At 38.3% G+C, this 18,766-nt stretch overlaps 1 protein-coding gene across 2 annotated transcripts in view; it reads right to left on the minus strand.

Moving 5' to 3' along the window:
- LOC126199085 (protein mesh) overlaps window positions 1-18,766 on the minus strand; it is a 272,891-nt gene that overhangs the window by 145,081 nt on the left and 109,044 nt on the right. For both annotated transcript variants that reach the window (XM_049935832.1, XM_049935831.1), the window contains exons 8-9: window positions 10,022-10,215; window positions 1,137-1,282 (exon numbers count right to left, since the gene is read on the minus strand). In XM_049935832.1, coding sequence (XP_049791789.1) covers window positions 1,137-1,282; window positions 10,022-10,215 — 340 coding nt within the window. The remainder of the gene's footprint in view (window positions 1-1,136; window positions 1,283-10,021; window positions 10,216-18,766) is intronic.

The raw sequence follows: 18,766 nt of genomic DNA on the forward strand, positions 1-18,766 counted from the left end.
GAATGCATCCGCCAGCTGGATAATGTCATTGGTAATGTAGTGTGGTGCTCCAGACTGTGCATCATTGGCTAATGACACCCGTCCTTCCCTGAAGCATTGGTGCCACGCCTTGACCCTTGCAATGGACGTGCAGTGTTCACTGTACACTTGTGACATTTGTCGATGAATGTCCTTTCTTCCTACTCCTTCCACTGTCAGAAAATGAACAACACCTCTTTGCTCTTCTTTTGACACCTCCATGTCACTGTTTGCAATGCGACTAGCAGCATTGGGTGATTGATCCATGCTGCTGCTAGCTGTGTATAGCCATGTGACATCCACAACTCGTTACGCACGCCAAATATTACCCTCCTGTCATCGGTTAAGATATACTTGATGAATTGGACTGCCATAAGCAACAGTCTTGCAAAAATTGGCAGAATTCATTACGAGGGAAGTCTTAAATAAGACCTTGGTAAAATGTCATTAGACCCCAAAATGTTATATTTCTTGCATAAATTCTTAAAGCAGGTTCTTTAACATGGTGAAAATTTTCAAAAAAATATGCTCAGAGTGCATCTTATCTCCATGCTTTTTATCTCTTGCACACAATTTAAGGCAATAACTGTCATTAAAACTTCAAACAGACCTACAAAGTGTAAAATACAGTTCAATGATGAAGTGAGACAAATCAGGTAGGGACAAATAAAAACGAAATGAAATAGAAGAAGGGCAAATGTGGAAACACAACATGAACAGAGGATGATATGTACAATGTCTCCTCTCTATCAGCTGTTATTTTTTATGAAAAAGTTATCCACTACATATTAGTTTGTAAGCTAGATTTTGAACCATGTCTGATATACATTATAATTGCAATCATCTGTGAAAATTTGCGTAATCCCTCTTGGCTGTTGTGTACAGCTGTAATTATCTGCCAATTTCTGGTGAGAAGATACTTGTCACATACCCCCGTATAGTCTGTAAGATTACTAATGCCTTCTTTTTTCTGTTTCAATTTGAGCAAGTTATTGTATATCCTTGTCAGAAATAACAAATACACCAGATATATTTATAAAAGTAGAATTTAGCTGCCCATTGCCTGTTGTATTATTCTGTAAAAAAGAGTATCATACTGCATCAGACAAACTACTTACGGTGAGATTGATGAACCAGCATATATCTCAGGATTGGTTAGGTTGATCTGTATAAAGCCAAAATGTGCATCTGTCACCAGGTAATTGTTCCTGTTGCGAAAATTTGCTGGTGCAATAGTGAATGATCCAGCATTTGGTGTACCAGTCTACATGATACAAATAAAAAAAATTGGATTATAATCATAAAAACCACAAGAACTAATACAGTAGATATATGGTGTGACAATTATTGAACAATATGAAAAAAAACGTAAATTAGTTATAAACTATGGCCTGTACACACTTTATTCAACATGTAAACATCGATTCAAATTTCGGTTATGATATGTTCAATATGCCTGCCATCATTGGCGATGATGTAGCGCAGACGAATAGCAAAATTCTGCACAACCTGCCAAAGTGTTGGAACATATGTGCTGTCGATCACCTCCTGAATTGGTGTTTTCAGCTCAGCAATGTTTTGGGGTTATTGCTGCCCAACTTGTCTTTCATAAAGCCCTACAAAAAGGAGTCACATGTGTTCATATACAGAGAATATGGTGGCCAATCAAGGCCCATGCCAGTGGCCTCTGGGTACCCCAGAGCCAGAATGTGGTCCCCAAAGTGCTCCTCCAGGACATCAAACACTCTCCTGCTTCGATGGTGTCGAGCTCCATCTTGCATGAACCACATCTTATCAAAATCAGGGTTCTTTGGATAATGGGGATGAAATCATCTTCTGAAACCTTCACATACCATTCGGTAGACACCATGCCATCATGCCGATTATTCTGTGACTCGGCATTGCACGCCACACAAACACTCATTGAGGGTGAAGAGGCTTCTCGATAATGAAATGTGGATTCTCAGTCCTCAAAATGCACCAGTTTTGCTTTTTACATGCAAATGGAAAACAGCAAGAAGGTTCGAGGGCATGTGCATTCCTATCATGCCCCGTGGCGAACAGTGCAGTTTGATGTCCTAACACAAACTGTTCAGAAGTTATGACGATTTTATCTTGTATAGTTCAATAATTGAGACCCTGTATCTAAAGCAGCAAAAACTAATGTGAAACTACTCATCAAGAAAATTTATTATGGCATACTACTGGAACTTTGCTAAACGTATAGCCACTAAACTGTAGCTGCCTATCACCAGCAGGAAAAAACTTAATGTTCATTTAGTTTTTATTTTGCACAGGTCTCTTTAAGCTACCAGCTTTTTTTATTTTGTGAATTTATTACTTACTCATTTTGTTTTCTTATTTTAATGTCTTCAGTAAGCCATTAAATTTGTCTTATTGTGCTTTTCTCTGCTCCTTTCATGACATTTACATCACTTTATAATATTTTGCCTCTGATCCTGCATTTAAAAATCTCAGTTTAAATGTGAAAAGCTGGGCTCATCAGCCTCATGTCATTCACTTCCAGTCATCCTAACATGGCCATAGTATCGTAACACCAAAGTTTACCAATTTAGCTCCCTCATTTGTGTGCGACTCTCTGTGCTCGACTATCACTTGCAGTGGTCGCCTTTGCTCTACCCAGTCTCATGGCACTTGGGGTCACAGCACATGACCTAGGTGTTCTAATTCTTATCTTATACCATGCTTCTTCACCTGACCAGTTTCTTTGTTTTGTTTTAGTTGTCGCCAAGGTACTTAGTTTTCATTGTTTTATGCATACATGTGTACGTAAAAATTATTTTTGTCACACTTCACTTGTTTGGACCTGATGTTGGGAATTTGTAAGCCTGCAACCGGTCATAATATTTAAAAAAAACAAACCTTACAACTGAAGCAGTGATTTTCATGTCTATAACAATGCTCAGTTGCAGAAGTTCCCCAACAGGATTGTTTGCCTTAAGCATCAACTCTGTACCAAAAAATCTGTCTTATCAGCTTGTTGTTGTTGTGGTCTTCAGTCCTGAGACTGGTTTGATGCAGCTCTCCATGCTACTCTATTGTGTGTAAGCTTCTTCATCACCCAGTACCTCCTGCAACCTACATTCTTCTGAATCTGCTTAGTGCATTCATCTCTTGGTCTCCCTCTACAATTTTTACCCTCCACGCTGCCCTCCAATGCTAAATTTGTGATCCCTTGATGCCTCAGAACATGTCCTACCAACCGATCCCTTCTTCTTGTCAAGTTGTGCCACGAACATCTCTTCTCCACAATCCTATTCAATACCTCCTAATTAGTTACGTGATCTATCCATCTAATCATCAGCATTCTTCTGTAGCACCACATTTCGAAAGCTTCTATTCTCTTCTTGTCCAAACTACTTATCGTCCCTGTTTCACTACCATACATGGCTATGCTCCATACAAATACTTTCAGAAATGACTTTCTGACACTTAAATCTATATTCGATGTTAACAAATTTCTCTTCTTCAGAAACGCTTTCCTTGCCATTGCCAGTCTACATTTTATATCCTCTCTACTTCGACCATCATCAGTTATTTTGCTCCCCAAATAGTAAAACTCCTTTACTACTTTAAGTGTCTCATTTCCTAATCTAATTCCCTCAGCATCACCCGACTTAATTCGACTACATTTCATTACTCTCATTTAGCTTTTGTTGATGTTCATCTTATATCCTCCTTTCAAGACACTATCCATTCCATTCAACTGCCCTTCAAAGTCCTTTGCTGTCTCTGACAGAATTACAATGTCATCGGCAAACCCCAAAGTTTTTATTACTTCTCCATGGATTTTAATACCTACTCCGAATTTTTCTTTTGTTTCCTTTACTGCTTGCTCAATATAAAGATTGAATAACATCGGGGAAAGGCTACAACCCTGTCTCACTCCTTTCCCAACCACTGCTTCCCTTTCATGTCCCTCAACTCTTATAACTGCCATATGGTTTCTGTACAAATTGTAAATAGCCTTTCGCTCCCTGTATTTCACCCCTGCCACCTTCAGAATTTGAAAGAGAGTATTCCAGTCAACATTGTCAAAGAAACGTAGATTTGCCTTTCCTTAATCTAGCTTCTAAGATAAGATGTAGGGTCAGTATTGCCTCACGTGTTCCAATATTTCTAAGGAATCCAAACTGATCTTCCCCGAGGTCGGCTTCTACTAGTTTTTCCATTCGTCTGTAAAGAATTCACATTAGTATTTTGCAGCTTAATAATTGATATATTCTGCGTCACATCCTGTTTAAGAAGTTGGCAGTAGCTTGTTCAGGACTCCTGGCAGCATTAGCTTGTGTTGGCCTGGAATCACAGTGGGTGGCCTGATCTCAGTAGTGCTCTACAGCATAATTGTGTGTTGTACTTCAAGGAAAACAGTACACCAATAGTGGCAGGGGAAATATATGGGCACTTAAAAGACCTGTGATGCAGGACATAACAGACATTAAGCTGAAAAGACCAGATTTTTTGGTACAGAAATAATGTTTAGAGGGCGCAACGGGAAACACAGCAGAAGGTCACACAGAAAAGATAGATTGCACTGGATTGGCACTGGAATTTGGTGGCCAGCAAGTGGCCATAGGTTGTGCCAAACTCCACTGCGGTTGGTTAGACCATGTCATACTGGTGTAGCAGTTGGGTAGCTGGCAGTCACAGTATGTATGGATAATTCAAAATATGTCTACCATTCACCACTAGATTTCCTACTAACACCCTCTGATTCCTGTCAGATATACAGAATTTGAATCGTTTCGCATCATTTCCTGTTACACTTTAATTTACTTCTATTATTATTATTATTATTATTATTATTATGTTATATACTATACTACATATTATTATATTATAATTATACTAATTTATTTAAAAAGATAATGCTACTCACTACATAGAGGAGGCTTTTAGTTGCAGATAGATAAAAAGAAAAAGACCGCTAAAATATTTAATTTTCCAGACAAATTACTTCTTCTGAAGTAGAAAACACACCCACATTCATAGAAGGCTATCTACACACATAGCAGAAATTTATTTAATTCATTAGATAATAAATTACAGGCTGCACTAATAACTAAGTTTTCAATTAGCACATTCATATTTCCTAGTGCTGGGTCAAGGAATCAAAACCACTTTAGGCCCTGTTCCAGATATTCTAATTTATTTACTCAGTATTCTAGCACTGGTTTTCAAAATGTTGTATTTCATGAATTTTGTATTGTCGTTGTCCAATAACTGTCTCACAAAGTTCAACTTTCAATTTTGGTGTTTAGTTATGAACAATTACAATAACATGCAACACTACATTGATGTCAGACTTGCAATGCTTGCTACTGGCATCCTGTTTATGCACAGTTGTCATACAGTTCGTGATGTATGTTTAGCAAATGGTTATACCTGAACTGTTTGAGTTATGAATCTTTAAACTACTATTACTCATTTCAAAAATCTTAAGTGTATGTGAAATGCACCCCAGTTGTTTTCTGTTCCTTGTGTTGTGTGTATGAACAGTCTCATTACGCTCCAGTGTCCGTCCCTGGTAGCTGAGTGGTCAGCGAGACAGAATGTCAGTCCTAAGGGCCCGGGTTTGATTCCCGGCTGGGTCAGAGATTTTCTTCACTCAGGGACTGGGTGTTGTGTTGTCCTAATCATCATCATTTCATCCCCATCGACGCGCAAGTGGCGTCAAATCGAAAGACTTGCACTCGGCAAACGGTCTACCCGACCGGATGTCCTAGTCACACGATATTAAAATTAGTCTTCAGTTTTGTGTGATCACATAATGCACTCACAGTGGTCTTGCATATATACAATTATGCAAACATTAGAATGTTTAGCTCTTTGAAACAACTTTTACATGATTCTTTTTGCTTCTTTTTCAATATTATTCAAGGGCGTGCTTCTGTAATGTGAATATTCCCCCATACTGTGATTCCATACCGCACGTATGGTTCAAAAAGTCCATGATAGGCAATGCACAACAGGTCTCGGTGAGTATACCGAGCCAGTTGTTTCGTTATAAATATCACTGAGCTTAGCTTACTGGAAACAGTGTTTATCTGCTGTTTCCAGTTTAGCTCACTGTCTATTGTAATGCCCAAAAACTTAACTGAAGCTATTTCTTCCAGTTCTTTTTCATATAAGAAAACATCCATATGTTCTTCTCTTTGTTTATTTTTGAGGACCATGTACATAGGTTTTTCTTTTCAGATTAATAATTAACTCATTTTTAGAGAGCCATTGTGCTTTACTACTGACTAATATGAATGTATTTTGTTCAAGTGCCTCCAAATTGTTGGAAACATTTGGCTCAGTCATATCATCTGCATAAAGTATTTTGATTTCATTTTCACATGTCTGTATATTATTCACAAATAAATTGAAGAGAACATGTCCCATTTCAGATCCTTGAGGTACAACATACTTAGTGCTTCTAACTTCTGATCTGTATAAGTTATTTATGGCTACATATTGCCTCCTGTTACTTAGATATGATGTTATCCAGTTTGCTGCATGTCCACGAATACCATTACTCTCAAGTTTCTTTACTAGGTCTGTATGATCAACTGTGTCAAATGCCTTGGATAGATCAAGAAAAACTCCAGACACTGGCAACTTGTTGTCCAAGGCCTGTACGGGTGAATCTGTTAATGATTCAGTTGCTGTTTCCGTTGATTTCCCTTTCTGATATCCATGCTGTGCTGGAGTTAGTACATTATGTTTTTCCAAATAAGCAGTTATTCTGTTTAACATGAGAATTTCTAATACTTTGGAGAATCCTGATACTAAAGATACTGGCCTGTAGTTGTTAGGGTCATCGTACTCTCCCTTTTTGTATACAGAGACTACTTTAACTAATTTGAGTTTATCTGGAAATACTCCTTCTTGGAAAGAGCAGTTGGCAATATCCAGTTGTGGCATAATTATTTCTGCTGCCACCTGCTTGATTAGGTAGTTTGACACTTCATCATGTCCAGCAGACTTTTTTGCTTTTAGCTTTTTAATAACATTTGTCAGTTCCTTTTCAGACACTGGTTTCAGGAACATTGAGTGGCTTGGTTTATCTGTCACAATAGTTTGGTGAGTTCCTTGGCTATTTATCCATGCTTTAGTTTTTCTATTGCATCTGTGTAGTTATTATTCAGGATGTTGGCAATTTTTGTTTTATCTGTGATGATTTTGTTATTTACTGTCATAGTTTCTATTTCATTTGTTTTCTGTGAGTATTTTTTCTTGCCCATCTCAGAGTTAATTACATTCCAAGCTGCTCTCATTTTATTTGTTGATTTTGAAATAAACTCATTAACTGATTTTGATTTTTCTTGTCTTAGCAACTGCCTGTATTTCTTCTGGTGCTGCCTGTATGTTTCAATATTTTCTCTCTGTTTCATTTCTATTAAGGTAGCTCTCTGTTCTATTACTTCCTTCATGGTCCACTGCTTATTTTTGAGATTTTTTCTTTTACTCTTGGTTTTTGGAAATGCTAAACTGAAATAATGTGTTATAGTGTCTGTCTTGGAAAGCATTATATTTTTTATCTGTTCCCTGGGCTTGAAGTGTGTCCATCCACTGTTCTTCTGTTAACATCACTTCGAACATGTTGATATTTTGTTGTCTGATAAGTCTAACATCTCTTTCTACACTTTTATCTTCCTTTTGTGAGTTAAGATTTCCATATGCTTCACAAAGCTGTCCAAAATGATCAGAAATTCCTGTTTGTTGTATATGCATTGCTATCTATATCAGTGATAATTATGTCAATAATTGACTCAGTTTCCAAAGTCACTCTTGTTGGTTCCATAACAGTTGCCTTAATGTTGTGCTGTAGTAGAAGCTCCTCAAATTTTTGCTTTCTCTGTGTCTCTCTTCCCATATCAATGTTAAAATCACCACATATTTCACAATCTTTCATTTTTTTTTTCTAGTAGAATTATCAGCACACTGCCTCCTCAGCCATTGTTGTCTTTCTTGATCCTGAAGCCACTATTTCTCAGTCGAGTGGCTCCTCAACTGCCATCATGAGGCAGAGGGCATCCCATTTCCTCCAATCAAGTTCAAGGAATTGAATGCAGGTCCTCTGCATAGCAACCATATATATTGACTTCTGAACTATGGAGGTGGACTTATTGTGGTATGGGTACCATTACAAAGCACAGGCTGAAATGGGAAACAGTGATGCATTCCAAGTGACAGTAAAGTGCAAACAGAGGAAGTTCTGTTATAAGGTGCTCAAAAGGTTCCAAGATGGCCAGGGAATTTTCCTGACCCAACATGATGCAGTAAATATGCCATTCACTACAGCATATGAAACAAACCTCAGAACACCTTCTTTTACCTCTAATGAAGAGATCGATACTCCACTATTTTCTTCACATTATGACTACATTTTCAATTTTCAACCAAATCAGGTATAAAAACACCAACAACTTTGGCAGTGCAAGGAGATATAATCCACACCATACTTAAACCAATTTTATCACATAATAGAAAAATGCCATATCCTTGAAAGATAATTTTTCTACAGTTTTCATATTTATGCTCAGAGGAAAAGTAGAACGAGTTATAACCTTATTTAAACGGTTATTAGTGCACACAAACTAAAGGCATTTTTTGCATGACTGCATATACACTTCTAAATCACATCTATTACACATAGATTCAAATAATGAGTAATGACCAGATTTGGCTAGCTTAATTAAAGACATAATGTCAATTCTTCTTATGTCAGTTCTTCTAATGTCAGTTCTTCTTATGTTTTCAGTTATCTGCTTTATTATAAAAGCTAAATACTACAAACCAAACAATTATATAATTCAAAGAATCAAAGTTATTAAAACAAAATTGTTGAATTGACTTGTAAATGTGGCATTACCTGCACGTCAGAAAGCATCTATTTTTGTGTACAAGGAAAGGAAAAGTGCTTTGTCAGTCGGCCAGAGAGACATCGGTGATGCTTGTTACGCTTTGACACTTGGCAATGTTGCACAACAAACTGAGTTTTTATAAATTGTGACAGATGTACAGCAGTAATGAGCAGATAATATGGCTTTTGGAAATGAACAAATAGAAAACATCTTGTGATCTGTTTAATAACTAACCAACCCATTGGCCAACCCTTGAAAACAGCTGGAGGAAGCAGAAGGAAATTTATGACCAACCAGATTAGTAACAGAATTCAAATTCTTCAATTGATCATATAACTAAAAGCACTGACACGTAACCAGATGTACTGTCATTGTTGTCAGAAAAGCTGGTCAGCAATCTAATACTTTTTATATATGAGAGGAGTTTACAAGCAGCACTATGTTAATGTTGCAATTCCACCTATTTTTATGACAAATAGGCTATATAGGATTTAGATGAGAGTGTTTCATTTTGTGTGTGTGCATACCCTAGCTCATTAATGGATTTCTCATAACGCTAGCAAAATTTCCAGCTCATATGAAACCAGATGAATATGGTAGATGGAAACAAATCCTACTGCTCTTAAAGTTATCTGTCTTTGTCTAAGTTTGTGAATTATGAAAAGAAGAAATTTCACATCTTGTTCTAATGTGAGTCTACGTCATACAAATATTGAATGTTACATCATAAAGTTTACAAGAATATGGCCTATGAAACATATAACTATAACTGTGTGATGAAAGTGCACTTTTTACTGTTCTGTCATAACATTTGCTGCACAAATTGTGAGAGAAAATATTCAGTTGGTGTTTAACTGAAGAGCAGGATAACAAATGTATAACTTTCCTGTGTTCCATTAGTGGAATAAGCTACATCACAAAAGACTGATTGTTTTTCAACATTAATTATACAGTACTATTCCAGTTACTGTACTGCACCAAACATGGTAGTGCATGTTCATAAGCTATATGTAATACCGTAACTGTTGTAAGACCAAATTAGAAACTACTACTAGTTGCTAAATTACTATTAGTTGACTATGTCATATATCTCATTTAATATACAATCACATAGCATTGAAAGATCTTACCTCCAGTATATCAATATACACTAACTCAGGCATCTTACGGGACTCTCGGTAGCCCCAAAGAGATATTGTCAGTTGTGCTGCTGAATTACTTGTCAAGTTTGCACTGTCCCACTTAATTAGTATCTCTGCTGGGCTCTTTAGATGGACATCATTTGTGTCAAATGTAATTTTTTCTTCTGCAGTTGCAGGAGTTTCTAGAAGGAAGAACAGTATATTGTCATATAAAATGCTAGTCATCCCCAGTAGACCTGCTTCTTCCTTAGAAATCAAAAACTACTTAGCAGCAAGTTGTTCGGAAAACAAAAAATGTATTGCATACTTTAGTTATATGTGAAAATCAGTCAACAAATGTCACCCAGAAATATAGTGCAGTAGAAAGGGAAGAGAACAATGTGAAGTTAATGGTATCAGAGCAACACATATTTCAGACTAGCCTTCTCACTGAGACATAGAGTACAGAGTGTAACAATTACTGCTGACTTATTTCCTACTGGATTTTGTCTCAGATATTTGGCCAAAGTTTGGTTAATGATTCTTCTGATATTTCACTGACACAAGTGACTGGTATTGTTGAAGATTCATCCTTTTCAACTACTTCCCTTTTATGCCCCTGATAACTGCAGTCTGGTTTCTGTACAAATAGTTGATAATCCTTCATCACTGTATGCTATCCCTGTTACTTTCTGAATTTCAAAGAGCATATCTAGCCGGTATTGTAAAAAGTATTCTCAAAATCTACAAATGTTATAAATGCAGTCTGCCTTTCTTCAAATTATCTTCTACAATAAGTTGTAAGGGAAATACAGAAGCGTCCGATCTTACCCGTCGGCTTTGACCCATGACGTCACAAATACCACGGAAACGACCATAAACAACAATTCCAATATGGCGGATATAAAAACATCGAATACGTATTGTAAACACTGAAATACACAAGTTTCACAAAAAGCCTAATGACTGTAACGGGACAAGCGTGGGAAATTGGGGGTTTTTGGGTGGGGAGAAACTAAATATGTCGTTATGCGGTGGGGGGAGTCTGCAGTGCCCCCCCATCCCCCCACAGGCTTCATTAGTGTCAAATCAATATTTTCGAATCATAGGCGGCCGCTGCCGCGGCCGCATTCCAAAAAAAAAACTCCCAACCTAACCTCAAGTGGGCTACGCTACAGATCAATATGTTCATCAAATTGCTTCATATTACGTATACATGTTCTTTAAACAAGAGTACATCAAACCATGTATTAGGTTTTCCGCGCCATAATGACGTCACACACCACAACACGCTTACGTCACGGGTCAAAGCCGACGAGTAAGATCGGACCTTTCTGTTGACCCGTTGTAAGGGCAGTATTGCCTCTTGTGTTGCTAAATTTCTCCAGAAACCAAACTGATCTTCCCCAATGTTGGTTTCTGTCAGTTTTTCCATTGTTCTGCAAATAATTTGTGTCTGTTGGCAACTGCCTTCTTTGGAATTGGAATTATTACATTATACTTTTAAAGTCTGAGCATATTTTGCCAGTCTCGTTTATCTTGCACACCTGGCAGAATAGTTTTGTCATGGCTGGAGCCCCATATTATTATTAACCAAATTCATGATATTTTTAAAATAACAAACAAAAATCAGCGTACCATAGAACTACCAACAATATAGGCTTAATTTATTTTCACGTAATTTGCCATACCATTGATGAGAGGTAAAGCAATGTTTCACATACAATTTTCATGTATATATATGAAAACAGATTTCATATATTTCACATTGAGGATGATTGTACAGACTCACTGGTACATGAGTAGTATTTTTAGTGGCGTGTATTCGCTCCAAATGTGTGTTTGTACTAAGTTTCAAATCGTAGAAGCCTGTACAAGAGAAACTAACATATGTGGTTTTTATAGTTTTTTTAACTCTTACAAAGCTTTAATTACTGAAAACATTCTTTCGATTAACACATTAGACCTGGAATAGCTCAGGAAAATTCAACGAAGCTTCTAAAATGTTTTAGATTTACTCACTCCCTGTGAAAATGAATAAATATTTCCTGCCATTTTCATTGACACATTAATTTCAAATTTGAGTCCCTTACTTCAACTGTATGTAGACCTAGCTACTTACAAAGCAGTTTCCATCAAACAGTTCTTTCTCATCCTCAATAAAGTTCATGACACTAGATTTTACAAAACTACACAATTACTGAACTAGAATCTTGCTGATGGTTTTATTTAGGGTGATCCATTTTATTGGTTGATGAGAGTCCATAAATTGTTCGTACCATCCATGACTATACTCAATGTAGATATTACAGAAAGCTGTGATGGTATCATCAAATTGCTCTTGTGTCACTAGACCATCACTTCCTATCTCTTGTAACTGCTGTTTTACTATAGATGTCAAAAAGCAGAAGGATTTTCCGGCTTATGATTTGTTGAGCAACATATTTATTTTGTCTGCAACTTCAGTTAGATTTGGGTTACCTTTCCCTATTCAATGCACAGAATATTTGAAACGAATTTCAGAAAAAATCTCTATTGTAATAAGACACTTGTTAAAGGACAGTTAGTTGAATTTTACTGTTTAACAAACAATGACTTTCAATAGCTGGTAAATCAGATAACTATCAAACGCTTATCACAAGAATAACTTTAATTGTTTATCAGAATGCAAACACAGTATCGTGAAAGGAACCACCAACGCTATAGTGGGTACCACGCTAAACAGTAATGTGTGAAAAAGAAATATTTATCGCAAATAACAAAAAAAGTGATAAATAGAACATACAAAATTAGAAATACAACAAACAGTATTATCTTTTTAATACTCAGCAGTAATTTAAAATATAATTTCCGTTGTAACCGACGAAAATATTATAAAAAGCACCAGGAGGAAATGTAATTCACAATGTGAGGCAAGGCGTGACGTCACAACAGCCATAACCATTACGCCGCTGGTTATTAAAATACCGGTATTGCAAATTCTTCTTGACCCTAAAAGGATATATTGTGAGATTTTGTTACATATACTGTATTAATATAGGTGGCTGTGGCTGTAAGTGAACAGATTAAACCGCCAGTTTGGACAGTACTGTAGCCATTACAAATAGAACATCCTACACCTATTAAATTATTTACACTCTTTTAAGATTGTTTTTGTCTTTCTTTTTCTTTCCTCCATAATTGGTATTTGTAGCGTCAGCAGAAATTGCAATAATCTTTCTCTTAAGATCGAACTTTTGGATCACCTCTACAGACAATCCAGGGCAAATGCTCCGTATTTTCAAAACCAAAGTTCACAAACTCCAACATTCTCGGTATGCTGTCTTTATCTGGACGTCAAAACCCAACCACTAAAGGAACCAAGCTTGAAATCCGCGGGGTTGGAAAAATCTATCGTCTCTGGCATAATCTGTTCTTCTCTCATTATTTGTTCATAGCAAACGGCGTAATACGTTTGTCATAAATGATCTGGTTTTAATTGCGAGCACAAGAACTTCTTGTTGAACAGTGCTTTAATTATGTCAGTGGTGCACTCCACGGACTTGAAGCTCTGATTGTGTATCACAGTGTGGCATGCAAATGTGGCTTTTTGCGCCGAAAGTTGATTATCCATGCCTTACACTACTTTCACTGCTAACTGATTATCAGTTTTTCTTCTTTGAGAGTTGACTGAAGCGCAATTTGATGTTCGGTAGATTTCGCGTAAGTTATTTGCTCGATGCGTCCTCCGTGTCCAAGAATAAATTTCGCACAGCAAACTGTACACTCAGCATTCACACGGTGTCTTATAATGAACGGCGATTCGTAAAGACTCTTACTGTTTAGTGTGGACTTGTATTTCCCGTGAGTACAAAAGAAGTAATAAGATAAAATTTAACAAAATCACTGCTGCAAGCACTGTAAATGTTAAACTAGCGCACAACAATACACTACCAAGTCAACTAGGAACAATCAGGTAGGCCTTTCTGGGGGGTGTGCTGCTATTGGCTACCGCGTATGACGTTAGCGGGAATACTGTTCGTTGCTCACGCTTGTCGGCGTGGGAATACTGTCTGTTTTAACACCGGCGTTAGGAACCTTATGCTGTAAAGTGCCGATGCACATTATTAAGCATAGCTTAAGTCTATAATTATTAAATAAATACTTGTATGTTATAATAATAGCCACCTTCAAAGACTTAATATTAGGAGCTAGGACACCTTTCTACGTTCATAAATATTCACCGTAGCTCATAAAGATCACGAAGCAACCAACTAGAGATCATTCTTCGCAGCATTTTTTTGTTTGTTTTATGTTTTAGGTTGTATGTTCAGATGCCTTATTCTAATGAAAGTTCTTGGTATTACGTAGAGAGAAACTACTTTGTGATATATTTCGGGAAGCTATGACATTATTGTAGAGATTATCTTTCGCGTCACTCCGTCACACTTAGCAACAAGTCGCCCACGAAAACAGCACATGCTACTTCAAATTAATTTATTTTATTGAGCGAACCAACTGAAGGAGAAATGAGCCCACTTCTGGAGATAATTATGGAGATCAAGTCACTACCGGTGATGCAATCTGAATCCAGGAGAAGCTCCTCTGAGATTGAACCCAAGGAACTGTCAGTGCAAGATCGAATCTGGCCTGATGTGAAATACTGTCTAATTTGTTGTTTTATAGTAGAAGAAAACTGGAAACTGATTCTAAATAACGAAATGTGAAGACATCCACATGACTACTAAAAGGAATCCGCTAAATTTCCGTTACACGAGAGATCATACAAATCTAAAGGCTTTAAATTCAATTAAATACTTACTAAACTAAATAGTCACGAACAACTTCAATTGCAACGATGACATAATAATTTTGTGGGAAAACAAGCCGTAGACAACGATTATTGACAGAACACTTAGAAAATGCAACAGGTCTATTAAAGAAACTGCGTACACCACGCTTGTCCAACCTCTTCTGGAGTACTGCTGTGTGCCGCATCAGATGGGATTGGCGGAGGACATCGAAAACGTCCAAAGAAAGACAGCTCGTTTGGTTTGTGTCATCGCGAAATAGGGGAGAGAGTGCTAGGAATATGATACGCGAATTTGGGTGGCAACCATTACACAAATGCGTTTTTATTTGTGATGGGATCTGCATGAAGTTTCAACCATCATTTTTCCCCTTCGGATGCGAAAATATTTTTTTGGCACCCACCTACATAGAGAGAAATGATCGTAATAAAATAAAACAGAGCCCACACGGAAAGATAAAATGTTCGTCATTCCCGCGCTGTGTCTGAGAGTGGAATGGTAGATAAGCAGCTTGAAGATGGTTCGATGAACCCTCTGCCGGGAACGTAATTGCGAAATGCAGAGTAGTCGTGTGAATGTTGAAGAAGCACATTTATTTACTTCCGCAACATGTTTGGGATACTTGGCTTGCAGGACCCTGCTACTTCTTTCAAAGCGTAGTTTTCTCTTCTTAGCAGTTGTATCTTACTTTTTAATCTATTTCATGTTAAGCAGTAACATGTAGGTCCAGAACTGCCCCTGTGCTGGTTAACTGGTCTAATTTAATTTTCTTCAGAAATAAAGTTTCTAAAACAGACAGCGTACTCTTCTCGTTTCGCATCTGCGATCTCTATGAGAAACAGTGCACGAATAATTACAAAATCAGTAGTACATACAAACGTGTTTCTAAAGAGGACGAATATCTGGCAATTACCGGGTGGTTTTAATTAAACTTTCCCTATTTAACACGCTATAACCTGGAAATTAATTACTGTACGAGGACCAAACTTGTAGCATTAATGTCAAGGACATGGAGATGAGTTATAATGCAGAATCAATACAATGGAAACACTTTTAATGTGCTGCTGCGGTACATCAAACCATTACATAACGGCACCATTACTGCTACAAAAGGGACTCAATATGGCGCCCATGAGTGTCCAGAAGAGTCTGAAAGCGCAGGATAGTATTCTGCACAGCAGAACCAAGCATGTCCGCAGGTATGCTGACTACCCCTCTTGACATGCTACAATTCGGATCAGCACATGTGTGAATGATCCCCTGGTAAATCCTGACCTTCAGGTAGCTCCACAACCAGTAATCACAAGGAGTGAGATGAAGTGATTGTGCCGACCAAGCATTTGGAAACAATCGGCTGATAATTCAACCGTTTCCAAATCTGTTTTGGAAAAGCAAGTGAACTTCACGAGCGCTGCGCGGTGGGGCCCTATCTTGCATGAAAACTGTTGAGCTCAATGTGTCTCTCTCCTGTAGGGCGAGTATGACATGCTGGCGAAGCATATCGCATTAACGCTGGCCAGTCACACTGCTACGTCTTTGGTCCTTGTGCGCCAACCTGTTCAAGAAAGAATGGTCCAATGGTGAACATAGCTGTGAAGCCATGCCATACAGCGACACGTTCAGCATGCAGAGGAACTTCATGCACGGTCAATGGAGGTGAAGATACCCATACTCGGCAATTCTGTGTGTTCACCTCACCCGTCAGAGAAAAATGAGCTACGTCTGTCCACATGATGGTCCAGGGCCATCTCCCGTCAACTTCAATCCTTCCGAGAAAGTAGGGGGCGGAGTCAACACGTCGTTGTGTGTCCTGTGGTGCAAGCTGCTGTACGATATGGATCTTGTACAGATACCATTTGAGGATGGTTCAAATCACCTGCCGTACAGCAGACCACGGGATGTTCATTGTCGTGACGCAGTACTCTCAATGCCTGACGATCGGAAATTGTGCGCAGCGTTGTCTGCCATAACAACAGCGATTTCATCAAACACCTGGGGTGCAACCGCTCGTCGGCCTCTTCCCGGGGCGACAGCCGGTTCTCCAGTTGATTTGAACGTTTTCATCATGCTCTTCACAACGGGTGGAGAAAGAGGGCGCTTCCATGATCCTTTCAGCCGGCGATATTCTTGGAGTGCACCTGCAGCATTACTGTTGCTTTGATGAAGGAGCTTCACCAATAATGCCCTGCTCCTTTTGTCCAAGCTTATGCTGATACGCCAACAAGTAAACTGCAACTGGTCAGGCGTGTGATGCTATGAATCACGATGATTGATTACTGCTCTTGGTGGTCATAGTTGGAATTGGACGGTGAGGCTGCTACGCATGGAAATCATGCAGCCCATACTCTGGACATTAATGCTACCAAGTTTGGTCCTCGTACGGTAATTAGTTTCCGTGTTATAACATGTTGAATAGGGAGAGTTAATTATAACCACCCAGCATACTTATGTTGCCTGCGACAAACTACGATGCATCTCCACGCCAATTTGGATTTTTCTTATGGCAAAAAGTCACCCTTTAATTATCTTTTCAAAGAAAACCCCAAAAGCTCATTTTTTAAGTCCCGGTCATAGTCTTTGGGAAAGAAATTATCTCAACAAATCCATGCATTATTCACATTAACAGGATCAGTTGTTTTACAGCGTGACTTCCATTGGCGCTGCGGTTCTCTTATCTTTTGGAAATCGATGGTAAGAGACGTCCTTTGGTTTATATGAAGCATTTTTGTATTGAGCGCCAACGGCTTTGCCACAGTGGTAATATCGGTTCCCGTCAGATCATCGAAGATAAGCGCTGTCGGGCTGGGCTAGCTGTTGGATGGGTGACCATTCGGCCTGCCGAGCGCTGCTGGCAAACGGGGATGCATTCAGTCCTTGTGAGGCAAACTGAGGAGCTACTTGATTGACAAGTAGCGGCTGCCGTCTCGTAAAGTGACGCCTGTGGATTGAGGATGACACGGCGGCCGGTCGCTACCGTTGGGCCTTCATGGTCTGTTCGGACGGAGAGGATTTTTTTTTTTTTTCATTCAGCGATAGCACAGTGATTTCTAGTTTTGCTCATAGTATTACAATTCGACGCAGTGATGTGGTTGGTTGCATTAACAATACACTTATGCACTTGTAGTGTCCTCACTTCTCACTTCCCATATTTCTAGTAGCGTCACGCCGTTTCGTCAACAGTCAGCGCGGGAAGCCAATATGGCATATCCTGATACAATACGCCGAAAGAAAACACGTGCAGTGTTTGTCCGTCGAGTTTCCGAAAGAATCTATATAAAGTATCGAACTTACGGTTTGGGTTTTTCGTGCGAATGAAACGTATTGCCATAACCTACTCTACAGGTTAGTCAAGCCGGAGCCTTTCGATATGACAACATCGTGCACCTGTTAAATTGACGGCTGAAATTTTAGAATGGGCGTCCCGCTGCACGCTAAAAACAAAGCTGATTCGTTCTGCAGTACATGCATTTATACGTTTAACACGTGCACACAAAAACTAATCCCTGATATCTTTCCATTTACTTAGCGACAATGAAGTTTTAACAAGTGTCGAAAGTTATGAAACACGCATACGGAACATTGTTCAGAAGTGAAGTATATAACAGGACGAGTAATACGCAGGTAAATAAGTACAATGTTACGATTAACACATACGTGCACGAGAGAAATAATATTACTACTCCCATTTAAATAACCAGTTATGGAATTTTAACAAATGACGAAAACTATGATAAACGAAAATTTAAAAAATCGTGCAACTGTCAGGTATAGGGTAACATATACGGTATGCACATACATAACACATTAAAAACATTTTTTCAACCCCAACAAATGTAAAGGATGATTGCAGCCTGCTGTCATGTATCGAATGTAACATGCACCAAGTGGTTAAATATTATTCTACAGTCGCTTTGTTATCACTTCCATCAGTATAAACAGGAAGACGTAATAAGATAATTGTTAT

Source organism: Schistocerca nitens, chromosome 8, assembly GCF_023898315.1.
Source record: "Schistocerca nitens isolate TAMUIC-IGC-003100 chromosome 8, iqSchNite1.1, whole genome shotgun sequence".
In the NCBI taxonomy this organism is placed as follows: domain Eukaryota; kingdom Metazoa; phylum Arthropoda; class Insecta; order Orthoptera; family Acrididae; genus Schistocerca; species Schistocerca nitens.